We start from the raw sequence: 19,300 nt of genomic DNA, 5'->3' as shown, positions 1-19,300 counted from the left end.
CAATGAGCAGAATTAGAACCAAGAATGGAGTAGAAATATGGGAAGACCATGCATGGATATCCTGGCACAGCATTAGAAGTCATGATATATTTTGTGAATGAAGTCAGAATCAGTAAATAATGACAATGAGAGCTAAAGTTTACTGCATGACTGTACCCTAGGATTCAAGGAGCTAAATCTATATTACATGAGCGAGCTCACTTTCGCCTCTCAACAACCTCACACGGTTTTCAACAATTGAAGAGGCTGAGGCTTTGGTTGTATTTTACATGATAGTGTCAGGCTGGTAAGGAAAGAAGCTGGCTTTGGTTATGACGTATGTGACTTCATGTATCTTCCCCCATCTGAGCTGACTGACTGACAGATGAAATTGCCCTGGGAGAAATAAAATCTGGACTAGTATTTGTCCAAATTGAAAAGCTCTAACATAGTCAAATCAGCCTCTAAATTGTGAACAGGCACTGAGAATACACAGATATATAAGCTTAATGTCGACCTGGGGAATCAGGCACAGGAATTTCTAGTGACATTCCTCTCCAGCCTACAGGCTGTTAGAACACCTACAAAAGGCCTCCACCCAAACCTCTAGATCTACAGCTCCACTAGATATGAAAAGTAATGCCTTCATCATTTATGAGGACTGAACAATAGACAATGAAAGGCGGAACAGAAAAGCTCCCAGGAAATAAGGCTTCCAGCCTGATGGAATATGAAACCTGTCAATAACCCCTAGTCATGGAGATGCACCCGCTGTGCAGGATCTCCACTCCGAAAGACTCTTCCAGGGACTTCAGTGTCTTTCCCTGAGGCTGACATAGCTGGTCCCCCGAGCATTCCTGCCTTATTATCATCCTTTCTGGGCAATTCATGGCAGTGTTTCATTTAAACCCAGGGCCTTTAAGAAACAGCTCTTCTAAGAAACTTATACAGTCTTCTAGAGTTGCTTGGGGTGTTAAACTGGGTAACAGCACATTTTGAGTCCTTTGCCTGATCATACATGTACACTTCATATTTTTATAAAATGCAGACAGCATCTAACCATCTCATTTCCACTTGTCCCATTGTTCCAATTTATAAACGTCTAGTTTTCCTCATTTCACTCATCACTTAAGATGTTTACAATGGATTTAAGGAGCATGGCAAATAAGACACAGGGGGATCTAATCTCAGTTTTGTCACTAATAACCTTCACGTCATTGGAAAATCACAATATTTCTGAACCTCTAGATTTTTAAAAAAAATTTTTGTCATTACTGTTTTGTTCATCAAAGGGGATGAACAAGGATATCTCCTAAAATCCTTTCTAGGCATGAGGTTCTATAATGTGTTAATACCAGAACTAACGTTGCAAAGAACCTCTACAACTTTTCAAACCTTTCACTGTTATACATTTGCTCGCACTCTTACTTAGCACTTTACGCTCATCTTTTTTTATTCCACAAACACGTACAGAGAGAGTATCCCTGTATGCAAAGCCTTAGGGGAGGAAGCTCAGAGAGGTAAAGCAATTTGTTTAAAATCACACAGCCAGGGACCTCCCTGGTGGTGCAGTGGTTAAGAATCCGCCTGCCAGGGCAGGGGGCACGGGTTCGAGCCCTGGTCCAGGAAGATCCCACTTGCTGTGGAGCAACTAAGCCCGTGTGCCACAACTACTGAGCCTGCACTCTAGAGCCCATGAGCCACAACTACTGAGCCCACGTGCCACAACTACTGAAGCCCGCCGGCCTAGAGCCTGTGCTCCACCACAACAGAAGCCACCACAATGAGAAGCCCACGCACCGCAACGAAGAATAGCCCCTGCTTGCCACAACTAGAGAAAGCCAATGCACAGCAACAAAGACCCAATGCCGCCAAAAATAAATAAATAAATAAAATTAAAAAGAGGATATAAAGATTACATTAACAGCCATATTAATCAAAAAAAAAAATCACACAGCCATATGTGCAGGAAGAGTCAGAGGTCAACCTCAGATCTGTGGCTCCACAGCCCATTGTTTTAATCATCATGACAGTTTCAGGTCATTTCTCTATAAGACTGGGCTAAAATCTCTCAGATTACTCCTCTTACTCTCCAAAATCAGTTTCACTTTTTGGCTTCAACCTCATGATTGATTATATGTGATATGACTGAATTCTGATCGAAATAAATGTTTGCAAAATTACCTTTCAGTAAATCTAGTTCAATACCATAACAATGATCAAAAAAAGGAAAGAAAACTCTCCCAGAAGTTGCCATCCTATAAAAAGAAAGCTCCACTGAGTATTTCCAATACCATATATGTCCAAATCTTCCCACTGGCCTTTTAAAAAAATGTAGCTGAGAGATTTGGAATTTGTTATTTTCCCAAGTGGGAACAACTTCCCCAGAATCTTTAAAGTATCAAAAATGTATTTTGATGGAAAAAAAACCCCACACAAACCACTGTGATTCTTGATGATGGACTTTAGCTATTTAAGAGCAGTATATACGAACAATTTTATCCTTACTTTCAATATCACATTGTAGGAATTCAAAAGTTTATTCAACTTAAAAAAAATCAAGCCAAAACACAATATGGACTTTATAAATCTGAAAAGTAAAAGGGCATGTCAACATTACTTCAAAAAAGAGTGTTCTCATGAATGCAACTCAAGTGTAAAAAAGAAATAACTTTCCGCATGTTTCTGCTATAGTTGTATGTTTGATTTTTTAAAAATTCTGTCTGTCTTTAATGTAGAAAATTGATTTTGAAAATGTCACTCACATGCCTTTTATTCTTAATTGAAAAGGCTAGAGATCATTTATCTGATACAGAAAGTTTATGCATAGTCACAAACTAAAAACGTCACACTGAAAATTAGCAACGTTTTTGACCTACCACTCTCACTGTTTGGAATTTATCCCATATATAAATTAAAGACATACGAGAAAATGTGTATAAGAATGTTAGCTGCTGTGTGGTTTATGCTTACAAAAAACAAACAAACAACTATCACTATCAATAAGCTGAAGTACATGGATACAATAGCACAGTACACGGTTATTAGACCAATACGGACTAATCTGGAAAGAAAGGAGTTATAGTTAAAGAAAAAAAAAAAAAGCAGGTTGTTGAGGACTGTTACGGGATGATTCTACTTCAGGTAGAAAAACAAACAAACTAGTAACTCCAAATGAGTAGAGAAGTTCTCTATATAAAAATGTTTGCATAAGCATACAGAAAACTTATCATTGGCTGCCTGCTGAAGGATAGGTGGGAAAAACTGAGAGGAGAAGACCAAATTTTGTACATCTTTTTATTTTCTGACAACCGGCATGCATTGCTTTGCCAATTAAAACAACCAAGGGAGTAGTCATAGTCCAAGGAAAGCTTAAAATAAGCAAATCTGAAATATCAAGAAGCATGTCCAGATTTTAACATGGTGATTATGGGTGCAGAGCCACACAAAAAAACTTTAAAAAAAAATGCTATAGGGACTTCCCTGGTGGTCCAGTGGGTAAGACTCCATGCTTCCAATGCAGGGGGTCCAGGTTCGATCCCTGGTCGGGGAACTAGACCCTGCATGCATGCCACAACTAAAAGCCTGCACGCCCCAATGAAGATCCCGTGTGCTGCAACTAAGACCCAGCGCAGCCAAAATAAATAATAAAATTATAAAGAAATATTTTTTTAAAAATTGCTCTAATATCAAGAAGCTCAGTGAGTCCAAGGCCTGTCTCATCCTGTGTGGACATCCCTGGTAATACCCTGGAGAGGCTAGATAACCAGAGGATTTCAAGGCAGTGTGTTTCCAACCCTGCTTCCACACTTCAGAAATTTGCCTTGCCTTGATAACAAACCAGAAAAAAACAAAATGTATTGCTACTTACCTCTTGCTTCACCGTGTCTAATAGTGACTAGATTTCCTTGTTTTTTTAGCCCTACAGACAACAGAAAGCATACCCTACATTTGATCTACCCTTGGTCCTTTCTTGGAGTCATCGGCTGTTTAACATTTTTTTTCCTATCCTAGGAAAAATATGACTGCCCCAAAGAGCAGTTTTGTATACGGACAGCTTCAAATAAACATATTTCAGAGTTTTGAAACACTTTTTACAAAGGCAGCTTATTGTCAAATAAGGTATCAAATTGTGCTGTGTTAAATATTCTCTATTTCCCCTATTGCTTGTTTATCTAAGTACAATATAACATAATATCTGAGCAAAGAAACCCATGAAAGAGGCCATGTGATCACACGTGAATTCTTTTTTATGCACAGTACAACTTCATTTTGGCACTGACCCTTGGTTACTGGGACAGACCAAAATAAGTACATTTCTCCTCACTGTTAAATCACAAATGCTGTCATCAGCAAGACTACTTCACTTCCAGTCCCCTGGGGGCTCTCACATGAGAGGGGTCACAGACTGAATGAAATAGCCTTTTACAGGAAGACTGAATGGCACTTTCCAAGGGAATATTGATTCAAAAACTTACAGTCCATTAAGTACGATGCACAATCTATCCCTCTGTGGTAGTTCAGACTACACTCATTTCTTTTTACCCTAGAATTGAAAGGCAGTTTATATTTAGGGCATCCCATAAAACATTTGGCTTTTCTCTTAAATAAATTATTTAATGTATGTAAATAATCATATTAACTGGAAAGTATTAAAATTTTTTCTAAAAAGGACCTCAGACTGCAACAGGCCATGTTAAGATTTACCTAATTATGTTCTAGAATCACAGAGTTATCAAGGAGATCAAACAACCTATTAGAAGCTATTAGAAGTTTCGTCTAATAGCTGATTTTTTCTTATAATAATTGTCTTTTAGTTCGTTATGGGGGGAGACAGGAGTGTGTAGGAAACCATTCCCTTTACTCTATCTTCTCACACATATATTTTTTTACTACTATTAATTTTCCATTCTTTCTCTCAGTTTTCTTTTCTCTGCCAAATATGAGTCCAGAGGTTTCCTCACAGGGGTTTTAGGAATCTCCCTCAGACCAATATCAATGTAAAAGAGCTCTCTATGCAAAGTGCACTATTGGTTTCTCTTTTGGTTTAGACCAAACACTAAAGAAGAACACTGCACCATGGCTTTTTAAGCACATTCCCCCAAATCACTACTAATTGGAAAACTATAATACTATATGTATTCAATGATACACTTTCCAAACACTTGAATCCTCATATTAAGAAAGTTATGTTTGGGCTTCCCTGGTGGCGCAGTGGTTGACAATCTGCCTGCTAATGCAGGGGACACGGGTTCGAGCCCTGGTCTGGGAGGATCCCACATGCCGTGGAGCAACTAGGCCCGTGAGCCACAACTACTGAGCCTGCGCGTCTGGAGCCTGTGCTCCGCAACAAGAGAGGCCGTGATAGTGAGAGGCACGCACACCGCGATGAAGAGTGCCCCCCCTTGCCACAACTAGAGAAAGCCCTCGCAGAGAAACGAAGACACAACACAGCAAAAATAATAATAAATAAAATTAATTTTAAAAAAGAAAGTTATGTTTTCATTTATATGTGGAAGCTAAAAAAAAATAAAGCAAATGAACGAATATAACAAAACAGAAACAGACACAAGATAGAGAAATCAAATTACTGGTTACCAGTGGGGAGAGGGAAGCGGGGGCAAGATAGGGGTAGGGGATTAAGAGGCACAAACTACTGTGTATAAAAGCTACAAGGAAATATTGTATAGCACAGGGAATATAGCCAATATTTTACAATCACTTTAAACAGAGTACAGTCTCTAAAAATATTGAATCACCATGCTGTACTAATATAACATTGTGAATCAATTTTACTTCAATAAAAAAAGAAAGTTATATGTTTAAGAATATATTTTAATATTCAACTAAAGGACATTCCAAACTACTAGTTGTACAATTGCTAAATATTATACTCCTGCTGCCATCTTGTGGCAATTTTTGGAATCTTCTTGCTTGCTGTCTTTTCCTCCCTCCCTCCCTCCCTTCCTCTCCCTCCACCTTCCTTTTCCCCCACCTTTTGGAGGGTACCTATATCCAAACCTTAATGAGTCCCTTTCTTAAGTAGGTAGGGAGACAACCAGCACTACAGTCTGAAAGAAGAACGGATTGTTGCCAATTCCTCCTCCTCCTGTAATATATTCCCTCCTTTCTCCTTATATTTTTCTCATTTTTCCCCAAAACCATTCTTTTAACAATAATACTTTTTTTTTTTTTTTTTTTTTGTCTGTACGCGGGCCCCTCACCACTGTGGCCTCTCTCGTCACAGAGCAAAGGCTCTGGACGCTCAGGCTCAGCAGCCATGGCTCACAGGCCCAGCCGCTCCACGGCATGTTGGGATCCTCCCGGACCGGGGCATGAACCCGCGTCCCCTGCATCGGCAGGCGGACTCTCAACCACTGTGCCATCAGGGAAGCCCAACAATAATACTTCTTAAATAAATATCTATCTTTTAGATTAATCTAGTTTCCTACAAGTAAAGGGAATACAGATTATAGGAAAATATATGTGCATTTTATGAGACTTTGCCTTCCAAACTTTTTCCAAATTGTACTTTTACAGAGAAAGAAAGAAAGCAAGCATCCTGTATTTCTGGCTACAAGATGCCACACAGCCACAGATGCCGACTCTCAGGGTCCAAGGAGGAGCCCTGGGGACACACTCTGGAAAGAGAGCTGCCGAGCAACCCCAGGCTGGATGGAGACCAGAGGCCTGGCATCCCTTTATTACTTCCCAACTGTCCCCTTCACCTACGGGCCCTGCTGTGGCATGGCAAAGGAATTCATAAATCTGGGGGTAAATCACACATTTCTCTGATGATATATTAAATTGAGTAATTCTTAACCAGACTGATTTACCATCAGAGCAAGAGTGTATTTTATAAAAATCACCTTTTCCATCTAACTCTATGTCCCCACTCCAATTCCTGTGGAGAAACTTACTGACAGCCATCCAAGGAGTCACCCAAAGACAGGTATAGTGAGAACTCGATTAGCCAGAATCTTCCACAACATGGAGGAGATGAGGATGGAAACAATCTGTTTCGTTCCTTGTTGAAAATGACTTTAAAACCCTCTTTCCGGGGCTGCCCTGGTGGCGCAGTGGTTGAGAGTCCGCCTACCGATGCAGGGGATGCGTGGGTTCGTGCCCCGGTCTGGGAAGATCCCACATGCCGCGGAACGGCTGGGCCCGTGGGCCCGTGGGCCCGTGGGCCATGGCCGCTGAGCCTACGTGTCCGAGCCTGTGCTCCACAACGGGAGAGGCCACAACAATGAGAGGCCCGCCTACCGCAAAAAAAAAAAAAAAAAAAAAACATCTTTCCCTCTTTTGTGTTATTTATATCTATGTTATTCACAATCTGTATTTTTCTATATTTTCCTTTAAAATCTATGAACCCTTAAAATGAGGCATTATTCTAAGCAACAGTAGCCACATGGCATAGATTTAATGTGATTGTTACATCTTTTCCCTCAGTACATTAAAATCCCTTACTGTTAATATAAAATAAATGAACTTGTGTGCCATCTAGAAGCATCCCTGATGCCACCAGTATATGAACATCACACTTTGGGAAATGGGGCTCTGACGTATACATGCTAAGTACAGTAAATCTAACAACGATTATGTATAGATAAGTAGCTTTAAGTGTCACAGCATCAAGATTTTGATATTTTAGAGCCATAGTTCAGATCAGAAGTTCTCAAACATTTTTTCTGCAGTGACTCACGGGATGGATGATGTTCTCACATGCAACACACTCTTGTGAAAAGACCGACTGTGGGTTCTGTGCAATTTCCTGCCATATATTTGTCATCCTCCCAGTCGGGGAAGCCAATCGGAATGCAAGTCAAAAACCATCCCTAGGGAGGTGCCTGTGAATGCACTCAACCTTGTTTCCTAAGAAGCAAATAATTCATGAAGTTTGATTTTTAACCTATTATTTACTCATTTTAACCTTACAACTAATCAAACACACACCACTTTGCGCCATGACACCACAGGTGAAATCTGCTGAAGACATGAAATTTCATCCTGAATATTTTAGAGTGAACTTATTCTCTGAGAGAAGACTGAATTGAATATGAATTGGTTCTATCCTCTAGAAGGTTTCAGGGTGTTTTTTTTTTTTAATTTGTTTGTTTTTAATACATTCTAGATGTGTGCTGTTCTTACCCTGCCTCTGAAAATTAGCACGTGGGAAGAGAAATGTATGGTAAGCTGAGGGTTGTATAGGGTTGGAATTTTTACTATAAACAGACCTGGTTTCTACCCAGGGGTTTACAGCCTAACATATAAAAGAATTTTCTATTTTGAGAATTTTTAGCATATGTAGTGAAGTTCCTTGGTGGTCGTGTGATACATGAAATTAACATTACCCACACCATGAGGGCAATGAAAGTCATCAAGAAAAATACTAACATTTACTCAAAGGCTTTGGATTTGCTCATCAGGCGATACAGTTGAACAAACAGACCTGCAAGTATTTGTAAGAGGCAAATATACAAGTGTTTTACGATTCCCTATAAGGTTTGTCAGTAGCATTTTTGCAGCATTTGAGGTCAAAGTGCTCAAATAAAGACACATCTGAGGATTTAAAACACATTTTGAAGCCCTCTCTAAATTGATATATAAAGGAGGAGCAGTTTGAATTAGCAACAAGTCAGAGAACGTAATTTAAGAAATGTACTTGTATAATCTTTATCACAAGTAAAAAAAAATTCAAACTAAGCCCTATCAAGGTAATTACAGCAGATGTCTTACTGGATTTGTCTGATTAAGGCAAATTCATTTATTAAATAAACACTCAGATGAAATCAGCATGTTTTCCCCTTACACACCAAAGTGCTATCAGCATGCTCATCCACATAATAAAATCAACCCAAATCAACTCCTAGTATCAACATGTTGACTGTTTAGGACTAATTTCCAAGAATATGTCAAATCAACGTGCACTAAAAAAAAGGTTAACCACACAGCCAACACATTGGATAGGACAAATTATAGAAAGTATTTTACAACTTTCTAGCTAATATAAACTTTATATTGATTGAATTTAAAACTCCACTATTTTCTAAGGTAGCATGGGTTTCTATTATATGCCCACATAAAAAAAAACAATATGAAAATGTTTAAAATAAAAGCAACATAACGTACACTGAAGTCTGCGACCCACCAACAATGTTTAGGGAGCAGCGCAGAGTAAGGTTAAGAGTTTTTTAAAAGGAAGTCTGTTGTTCAGAATAACAATAAAGAGATTAGTTCTATCAGCCTTTATATAATGAAACAAATCCATTTCAAAGATACATATTTTCTGGAAATATCTATTTTTCATTGAGAAATATTTTAAAGCATTGTATATTTTCGATATGAGCAATTATTTTTAAAACTTTAGGAAATTCAAATTGTACAATATCTTAAAAATCTGAAATATCTGAAGACATGAAAGATTTTAAAAGGTTAGAGTACTGTTCTGAACAAGACCTCTGTTCTACGTTTGCGGTTGTATGAGTTTTGCAAATGAGAGATCTGGCAGGAGTTCCAGATGTCAAGCTAGAAGAGAGGAACCAGGGACCCAAAAGAGAGATGCACAACACAGGCAGAGCCAAGAACAAAGAAAAAGAAGGTAAAAAAAATCATCACTGGGTAAAAGCAGGAGGTAGTAAGTACTTTGATAAAAAGCAACAGAGATTGGTTCTAGTACCCTGCTCTGGGAGACAGTATTGGACTGTGTGTCTTAAGACCAAGCACAAGCATTTGACAAGCTGCAAGATGCTCTCATCTATTTCATGATAATAGCCCAAGAAGTAAATTCTCCTTTCCCCAAGAAATTGATTGGGCCAAACTAGAGGAGTTTCAGAATAATAACTACCATAAGAAATATAAAATCATAAACTGAATAAATCGGCAATTTGTGTGTGTATGTATACATATATGTACATACTCACATACATACACAATACTCATACACATAAACATATACATATAGCCCCTTTTCTCTTCGGGGATCCAACAGCACAGGACACTCACAAAGCTAGTAGTCATTTTTGACAATTTCCAAACTTCTGAGCTTTCACTTTTGTGAAACAGGATATGCTATCCCTGGTTTATCTCAGAACTCACAGTAACTTCCAAGAGCTACAAGAATCTGAGATAACATAGGGTCCTGAACTCTGATAAGCAAATTCTCAGTGGCAAATGAAAATAATTATTCCTACTCAGAGCAACTATGAAATCACCTGAAAATCTTATCAAAAGAAAGGGTTTGAATGCACTCTCAGCATCTCCTACACAGTGTGGGGAAGGGGCACTGGGCAACAGCCACTTAGTAAGGAAAGAGGAAAAAGATAGACCATCTTTTGTTTTTTCAGGTCTTTTAGAAATATTTTCATGAGGGTCAGTCAAATCTCTAATGAACACATGATTAAATGAAAACTTGCAACCTATACATGTATCAAGGATTCAGATGGAACAAGAACTCCTGGTGTATTACAAATATATCTGGAAAATGTACTTGATCTCAGAGCCCAAACCAACGCCAAAGCAAAGTGGATATGTCTTAAATAATAAGTATAAATAGATAATAACTTGGAGATATCAATTCACCAACTCCGGTACTGATGCAAAATTAAGAAACCTATATTGTCTTTCTGGTCCCATTTCCGAGATCTTTTAAAAGGCGCTTCAGTAATGATTGGCTCAGTTTTCTCATCACTAAAACCAGAGTACTATCTACCTCCTGTACCTCTTTGACTGAATGTAGGTGTGAGGTGCTTATGCTCAGAACCTGTCCTCTTCAAATTACACGCGGCAAGACACAAGGATCTTGACAAGCAGCCTGCCTAAGAATTCTCCCCTCACCTCCTCAGCTTTTCTCCCTTTCAACTCTCATCATAAATATTACTCCTCTGAGTAAACTAAACGAAGGTCCTTTCCCAGAAGCTCCTGCTAAAACATTACCATGTTAATCCAGAAAGGATAATTGGTTAACACATTGGTATGTTGTCAGGGAGTAATAAATTCCTTTGGATGGAAGGATTGGTAGGGATGAAGGAATCAGCAGGAGGGGTCTGTAAGGCAAAAGGCAAAGGGTAGAGTGAATGATATCCAAAGGCAGCAACCAAGATCCTTTTCACATCCTTCCTGACTGCACTATTCATCAGCGCCACCTATGATATGACACTGAGCTAGAGAAGTTGAGTGAGGAAGGAAGAAGAGGGAATGATTAGGAAATGACAATTCCCAGAGCAGGACGGCCTGAGGAAATTCTGGCCTGGCACAGCACGCCCAAGGTGTACGTGCTGGATACAAGGGCTCATCGGTCGCTTTTTCATAAGGTCGGTTTCGTGCTGGCTCTAAGACTTCTCAAAAAAAAAAAAAATCCTATTCTAATTTAGGGCAGGTTCTTTTCCTCCTATATGGAAGGATTCACCAGTTAGTAAGATGGAACTGGCCAGATTCCAAGGCTATAGATTATAACTGATGAGAACTGGGGCTCTAAAAACTGCAAGATTGGGGTTTCAAACATGTCTGGTATTTCCTAGCTGTGAGATCTTAGGTAAGTGAATTAACTTCTTCAAGCCTCAGAGTCCTCACGTGAAAAGTATATATGTGATCTAGGACCACTGGTAGAAAACAACGAGCTACTGAAAGTAAAGAGCTTAGCACTGTGTTAACATCACTAAGATTAGCTATCTTTATTATTCTTAGCATCGCTAGTTTAAAGCATTGTGTATTTTCTATGTGAACAATTAATAAGCTGGGCCCAGAATTCCACCAGTACCCGCTCATTTCACTGAAGTTGCTTATATCAAAATTAGGCCAAATCCCTTGATTTAGTCTGAAGGTTAAACCAGCTGAAATGAATCAGAGATGCAAAAGGCAAAGAGTTTTCTGGGGCATCCATTCCAAAGCATCCATGTCCCAGTGGAAGAAGGTACAAATTCCAAAGGATGAATTTACATCATCAAGAATCAAGGGATTTGTGACAAGAATAGCTCAAGTGGCTTGGAATACAATATATTATTCCTGTAACAGATTAATATTGATTCCAGCCTTTGCTTAAGCTAATTTTAAAAAATGACAACTGTATGCAGTCTTCTGAGCTAACTGGGTGGTCAAAATAAGGAATTTAGGTGTGTATAAAAAGTTAAGGGGGAGAATTAGGATATTAGGTAATTCTTGATGTGGAATATATGCATGCAGGGAATCAGAAGTTCACAGAAAACCATGTGAAATACTCAGTTATTTGGCAGAAAGTTAGATATAATTGTAAAGTATCATCATCGTCATCCAAAACAGCCTACAGTTTTCAGTGATTATCACTTGATCTCTACTGGGCATTTCTAAGGGGTCTGAAAATGAGGACTGCAATAAGTCGGATGTTTTCTTTTTAAACATGATCATCATACTGTACACTTGATACTTATGCTGTGAGCTCAGATCTTCCCTTTCCCTAGTATAATTTTCATCTAAGCATTCCTTAGATACTTAGATCATTCTTAATGGAGATTGTGCATTATACCCTCTGTGGACACATGGAAATCTGGCTAATTGGACTGACTTGATTACAATAGTCGGTGAATTCTCCCATTTCCTTCCACTGCAATAACTGCTGAAGATATTTTTACCACCGATTATGTAAATATTTCAGATTGCAATCATTTTCTAAAACAGTGGTTACAGGCAAAAGTTCTTTTATCATTCTGCCCACCAAACAATTCCTACACTATCAAAATGTTTCTTTTCTTGTTAGTATAAAAACTGGGTGTCCTAGTAAAGTTTGAAACAAACCCATAGCATGAATAGCTATCACTAAATCCTACAGCAATTGCAATTGAACATTAGGTTTGTGATAAAACAGTCTCCTTCAGCCCCAGTAAGTGCATCAGGATGGCACAACTTTTAACAAAGGATGCACAAGCTGATGGAATGTCTACTCCCCAAATCCAAATATCTGAAAATTAGCAAATACACTTTTATTTTGAAAGCATCTTGTTTGCTGTTAAATGTTGTATCCCAGATATACTTTTTAAATTATTTCTTTTCTTGGCCAAAGTAAGGTGTCTCACCAATGATAATTAAGTTAGTACTGTCTCTTTAAATGCTAGGATGAGTACCTAATTCCAGAGGTTACTATGCCCATATATTATACCTGTCAAAATTCTTTAAACTCTAATGAGTCAGCTTGCTGAAAATACACTCCACGCTTCCATTTGAAAGTATAAAGCTAAGTGCTGAGTGGGGAAAAGTTTACACTCAGTCCCAGCGTAAACCAGCGCACAGAGGAAGTGGAAAAGCACTTCAGCTAGCTGTTGCAGACACAAATACGCGCCGACCGACCGCTACTGCGCATGATCCACTCTTTTGATGAATGTTCCTACCCCTAACCCGAAAACGTCGGGAGTGTGTGCGTGGGGTGGGGGTGGGGGGCGGATTAAAAAAAAAAGGAAGATGATGTGTACGTTTGAAAGATCAGCCATTTCCTCTCAGTACACACAAAAACGCCTCTCATTCCTAGAGAGATTTCTTATCAAGGAAAATAAAAGTGCCTCTGAGAGCTAGCTCCTGAATGAGAGTGGACTCTGGGAGTTTCCTCTCCTGTCCTCTCTAGACCTCGGTGAAATCTCCTCTTTGCTACGAGGTGGTGCTGGTTACTCTCTGAGGGCACAGTCCAGACACAGAGATCTGAAATTTCAAAAATGCGATAAAGCCCCAGCCGGTCAGCCCTAGGAGGCGAACAGCTGCCGGGTGACCACTGATGAAGTGGCTTCTTCAGGAGGTGGGCAGATTGATTCCAGCTGCTGAGAGCGGGGCAGGGCAGCGGCCGAGGAATGCGCAGCTCAGCTGAGGCAAGACACAGCAGCTTCCCAACCAAGGGCAAGGCCAAATGTTAGCTCTGATTGCAGTCTTGGCCTGAGAGAAGTAAGAATGCCATTGTTCCATTTGATAAGGACTTCCAAGGCAGCCTGGGCCAAAAGGTGCTATGTGCACGGTGTCATTTTATATGTGGAGCATCGCTCAGGAAATCTGAAAGCTGTCCCTCGAGACGTTGGTTCAGAGTGGGCCTGCAGTTCCCAAGGTGAATCCTTTCTGCCTGATTCCTGTTTTTCTTCCTCAACCCACTCCTAGCTCCTGGCCCTTTTCTAACAGCTCTCAACTCCTACCCAGACTCCTTTGCTCCCCTCTCCCCAACTCCCACACGCAAACACTGTAATCAGTACACAACTGAAACAGACAAGGAAGGGGTGCGGCGGAGGAGTAGGGGACATCCAGAGCCCTGCAACTGGCCTGGATGGAGACATACAAGAGGACATGCTCTTTAGAAGTACTGGCCTCAAAGTCAGAGAGCTTAGGGGGAAGGACTTATGTAGGGGTCCCCTGAGGGCCCCAAACTCAGATGCCAAGTGATCTAACAACAGGGAAGGGGTAAGAGGTAGGTGGGCATGAAGGCACGCCTAATGGAATATTCAATATCCTGAGAAATGCACTTTGGGCCGTGCACTTCCAGAGACTAAAAGCCAGTAATGGGCTTTGGAGTCTGCACTTCCTCTCCCTAATGTCCAGAGGCGCTTTAATGCTGCAGCCAATCGATCAGCCTTCTCCGGTGAAGGCGGCCAGTGGAGAGCAAAAGCTTCCTACTTGTGGCCAAAATCGCCCGGCCTCCTCTGCACACCACGAAAGAGCGACAACTTTGAACTGTCAGGACTTGGCTCTCAACGTGCTGGGAGAAGGAAAGGAAGGAGCCTGGAAGCATCCAGAGAAATAGCTCCCCTCCCTCTTCATCCCAGCTTTTCCAGGGAGAGACTCAGAAGGAAGACAAACAAGGAGGGGGCATTATCCACCCTGGGACAGGGCTGACCAGTAGCCCCAACCTTGCTTCAGGTGCAAGGTCACCGAACCGCCTCCAAGCCCTGGGCAGCCCAAGATGTGGCGCTTCTGGAAGGGACACAAACTGAGCAAAAGAACATCCAGAAAGTGGGGTTTCTTTACAATCTCCTGCTGACATCGCTTGCTGCCTGGAAAGTGACCCTCAGAGGCTGATTCCAGCCGCGGAGACGCACCCCAGTCCCGCCTCCCTCCCCCCACCCGCTCTGCGCCTTCCCAGCGAGGCTTGGGCTCTTAGTGAGTTCAGTCCCTAAATTGAACCCAACCCTGTCCATCCTCCCGTCGCCGCTCCCAAGAGGCTCCAGCGGCGCACTGAGCATGCCCTGTGGCCTGGCTTTGGGGGTCAACTCCGGGAAACTTTCCGGGCCCCGGGATGGGCCGGGTTCTGTCCCCCGCGGGCGCCCCCCCCCAGGGGTGCGCGAAGGAAAGACCGCGCGACTGCAGCCGCGTGCGGAGCGGCCAAGTTAGCGAGCGCGACAAAACTTTCCACGCTCCTTCTTCCCACCCCACCTCACCCCGCCACAGGGGCGCGTCTCCCCGAGGAGCTCGCCTTTCCCAGCCCGGCGGAGACAAGCACAGCACGTGATAGGCAGAAATAAAAATAAACACTTCCCATTCCCGGCCCGCGAGGGCCGGCCCCCACTCGGCGCGCTGCGGAGAACTAGGGGCGCCCTGCGTCGAGCAGCCCCCGAGCCGCCGCGGCCCGGAGCCCCCAGCCCCCCGAGCCGCCGCCAGGACGACCACCCGGCCCGCCCGCCGCGAGGGGTGGCCCCGCTCCGGCCCTCCGCGCCGAGCCCCGGCGCCTACCTTTCGGATTTGGTGAACTTCCGGAATGCCTGTCGGAGGTCGTGGAAGGACCTGTACGTCTGCGGCTCGGCCGAGATGCCCTGTGCCCGGGTGGTCCGGGGGCCGATGTGGGTCGAGGGCACGGGCAGCACCGACTGGCACTTATGGAGCTTCCTCTTCAGCTCCTGGATTTCTTCCTCCTTCTCTGACAGCCGCTTCTCCAGCTCTTTGATCCTCTCTTCCTTGAGCATGAGAATCTTGGCAAAGTCTTCCTCTAGCTCGCTCATGTTTTCCCTGAGCCCCTCCGCGAAACTTTGTCTCGGGCGGCGGCGGCGGCGGCGGCTGGGACGACAGCCGGGCGAGGCGAGCGCGGAGTGAGCGAGTGAACGGGCGCGAAGTACTCGAGCGCAGCGGTGCTGCTCCTAGCGAGGCGCGAGAAGCCGCTTTTCTTCGATCCGCTTCTGCTGAAGGGACTAAAAGCACCGAGGGGAGGATGAGAAGTCTAAAAGCGAAGGAGAGGAGAGGCAGAGTGCTAATCGCCAGTCTCTCTGGGGAATAGGTGATTGTCTTTCATTGAGAAACCAATTAGAGCTGCCCTTCCTCCCCTGAGACCCCCTCCCCCGTCCCCCTTTCCCAATCACTTCGTGAGAACACGGCGCGCGCGCCACCCCACCGAGAGCCTGCTTTCTAGCTGGGAGGGTTAGACCAGTGAGCCTGGTCTCACCTCATCACATAATAATCACTCTTGCACGCTGTATGGTGCCAAAGGAAAGGGGTGGGGTGGAGGTGGAGGGGAGAGCTTTATGCCACTTGATCCTTGAAATAGCAACAATTACCATGTGATCTGGCAGATGACGCAGCGCTTGTAACTGGAGCCTAAAGACTTTGTGGTGTGTGTGCGTGCGTTTGTGTGTGTGTGTGTGACATTTCATAAATATTAAACTGCCTTTAGACAATAACCTGCGTGAATTCATCTTTGTTTTCACCTTTTACTTCTGCTCTGGATGATAAGGGTGTGTGTGTGTGTTTCTAACTGGGAAGTTCTGTGGTTGTGACCCCAAGTAATAAGAATGACAGAGCACCCGCAGTTCCAGGTGTTTTCAGCATAAAATTTTAGTGGAAATAGTCAACTAAAATTGTTGGTGGGTAAGTTGGATGAATTACTCATAGGGTAATGAGCCAATGTTTACCGAAAAGAAAAAAAGGTCCATGCATCCATCGTAAACTTCTTAGAGTTTGGATTCTATTTCATCTGCTACAGTTAAAATTTGTATATTGAGCATCCAAATTATATCACCATACCATCTTATATGGTTGCGAATTGAGGGCTACCAGTGCTAAACTGCTGGCTCACCCTACCAGCTCCTGTTTTAGGGAAAAATAGCTTCTGTTATCTGTATTTCTCCCTCACCTGTGCATCCATCACCACAGTCTCTGCTAAAGGGATTTTTATACTCATTTGAACCCGGAGTATTTGCTATTTCCTATACTTTATTTTTTGTATATATATATATGTCACAGGGAGCATTTTTCATAACATAAATCACTGTTTAAGAGTTTGTCTGGGTAGATGGGGGGAGCATTTCCTCAGGTAATGATCCACAAATTAATATGGCTTTTTTAAAGGAAAAAAAAAATGGATACAAACTAAGATACCAAAGGGTTTTTGTAGAAATAGTAATTTTCCTTAAAAAGAAAGATCAATGTACAATCCACTGGCTACTTATTAAAAACAAATCTTTCTACCTTGTCTGAAATACCTCAGTAAAGGAAAAAGCAGGTGTATACTTTCATTTATAAATAAACCCTAAAATATATTTTATTCTGAAGATTTCTTTATTATTTACTGTTAGTTCTACTCATCTAATTATTTTAAATTAAAAACATTTTAAGCCACATCTGAATTTTTAATCACACCAGATGCTCAAGACTGGCTTCATCTACTCATGTTTGAGAAGGAGTTCTCTGTCTTGTTGATAGTTACTATTCTATTGCTTCTATCTATAAACGATGGGCTATAATCCTTTTAGAAACACTCAAAATAATTGGCAATTAAAAATACATTAGAAAAAAATTTTATCACCTTCAAATATCTAGGCATAGGTTCAATTTTATTTATGGGAGATATAGAAATAGTTTTTAAATGATTCTTAAATGGACAGGTTATTTTCAAGTCTTAACTAATCTTAAATGCAGATATTCAGATATTTATCTTGCTTATTAAAAAAAGAAACCTTTAGACCAATATTTCACACACATCTCAAAACCCTAAATTCACCCCTATCTTCCAAAAGTAATCTTATTTTTTTAATAAATCGGTTTTAACTTAGGTAATGTTGACACTTGGTGACCTTAAATCGTGTCCATTGGCTTAGGAAATACTTAGAGCACAGGAACGCTTGAGAAAATACAGACTGGTAGAAGAGTATACATTGATTTATTAAAAATCATAGCATTTTAAGTCTGTAAGCAACTTTGAAGATGATCTAACCCAACCACTTCATATTATAAAGGAGGAAAATGAAATCTTGAAAGGTGAAGTCCAAGATCACCCAAGGGCAAAAGTTTGAAGCCAGGATTCCCCAGGCTATGCTGCTCCCAGCTTGAAGCCTGAAAATCTAGAAATTATATGATTCTGAGACTCTAGTGTTCAAAGATGTGACTTTACCCTTTGTTCTTTGCTTTTAAATCTGTAGCAGAAAGTTTCAACTGTCAAAGGAAAAAGTGTTAATGAAACCTTAGATTTTTTTTTTTTTCTTAAAGGAGAAGGTCGCCATCTAGTGCCCTTGGAGATATTTGCTAAATAAATATCTTAATCACAGGGAAGTGAGGTTAGGTCCTTAAATACCTGTGCGAGAGTTTTCATGTTCCATGTTAGAACGAAATAAAGATAATATACAGAATTTTGTGTCAGAATAAAACATTTTTTAAAATGACAAATTTAAAAATCTTTTAGCTACTGGATAATGACAGTGATGGTACATATCCATTGGGTGTTTAATATGCACCAGCACAGGGCTAAACCCTTTATGTGACTAGATGGTTTTATCCCCAAGATGACTCTGTAAGGTAGGTACTATTATTTATTCTCATTTTATAGATGGAGAAACTCAGCCAGATTAATTTGCCCATGGCCACAGTGTCCAGATTTGACCCAGGCTGTCTTAATCCCCCTGCATACTGCTTCTACCTGAAATACATTATAATGTCCACTTCTCTATGAGCCCAGTGACAAGCAAAACTAGAAGTTCTTTGTTGATGAGAACACACTAAATTTAAAATCCCATATAAGCTCAGATAAGTATCTAAGACTCTGGCTTCTCAGCAACCAATCTCTTTACCAAAGTTGTTTTCCTTATGATACTTTGGGATCTATTATACATTTCATATACAGTTTCAAAAGTACATGTACCTTCACATGTTATGATGGCGCTTTGCCTCTCCACCTCCACCCCGCTAATAAGGAACACTTTCTAAAGAACTTGAAGCCGTATGGATGTGAGTAGCTCATAGGGAATTCCTGTCCTTTAATCCAGGTCAGTGTCACATGGAGCAATGGGAAGACAGTATCTATATATATATAAAAAAGTCAATAATAATAAAAAAACGGACTAATAGTCAGTCTGCTTTTTATTATCACTATATGCCAGGAGTTCTCACCAATGTCAGTGAC

General features: G+C 41.3%; 1 protein-coding gene across 1 annotated transcript in view; it reads right to left on the bottom strand.

Moving 5' to 3' along the window:
* Positions 1-16,388, bottom strand: part of PRKG1 (protein kinase cGMP-dependent 1) — a 1,262,482-nt gene extending 1,246,094 nt beyond the window's left edge. Inside the window, exon 1 of the mRNA XM_060102657.1 lies at positions 15,649-16,388. Within this exon, the coding sequence (XP_059958640.1) occupies positions 15,649-15,914 (266 nt within the window). The 5' untranslated portion in view covers positions 15,915-16,388. The remainder of the gene's footprint in view (positions 1-15,648) is intronic.
* Positions 16,389-19,300: the final 2,912 nt, after the last annotated feature.

The sequence above is a fragment of the Mesoplodon densirostris genome, chromosome 1 (genome assembly GCF_025265405.1).
Source record: "Mesoplodon densirostris isolate mMesDen1 chromosome 1, mMesDen1 primary haplotype, whole genome shotgun sequence".
Lineage (NCBI taxonomy): Eukaryota > Metazoa > Chordata > Mammalia > Artiodactyla > Ziphiidae > Mesoplodon > Mesoplodon densirostris.
This window is presented reverse-complemented; position numbering and strand designations above follow the sequence as displayed.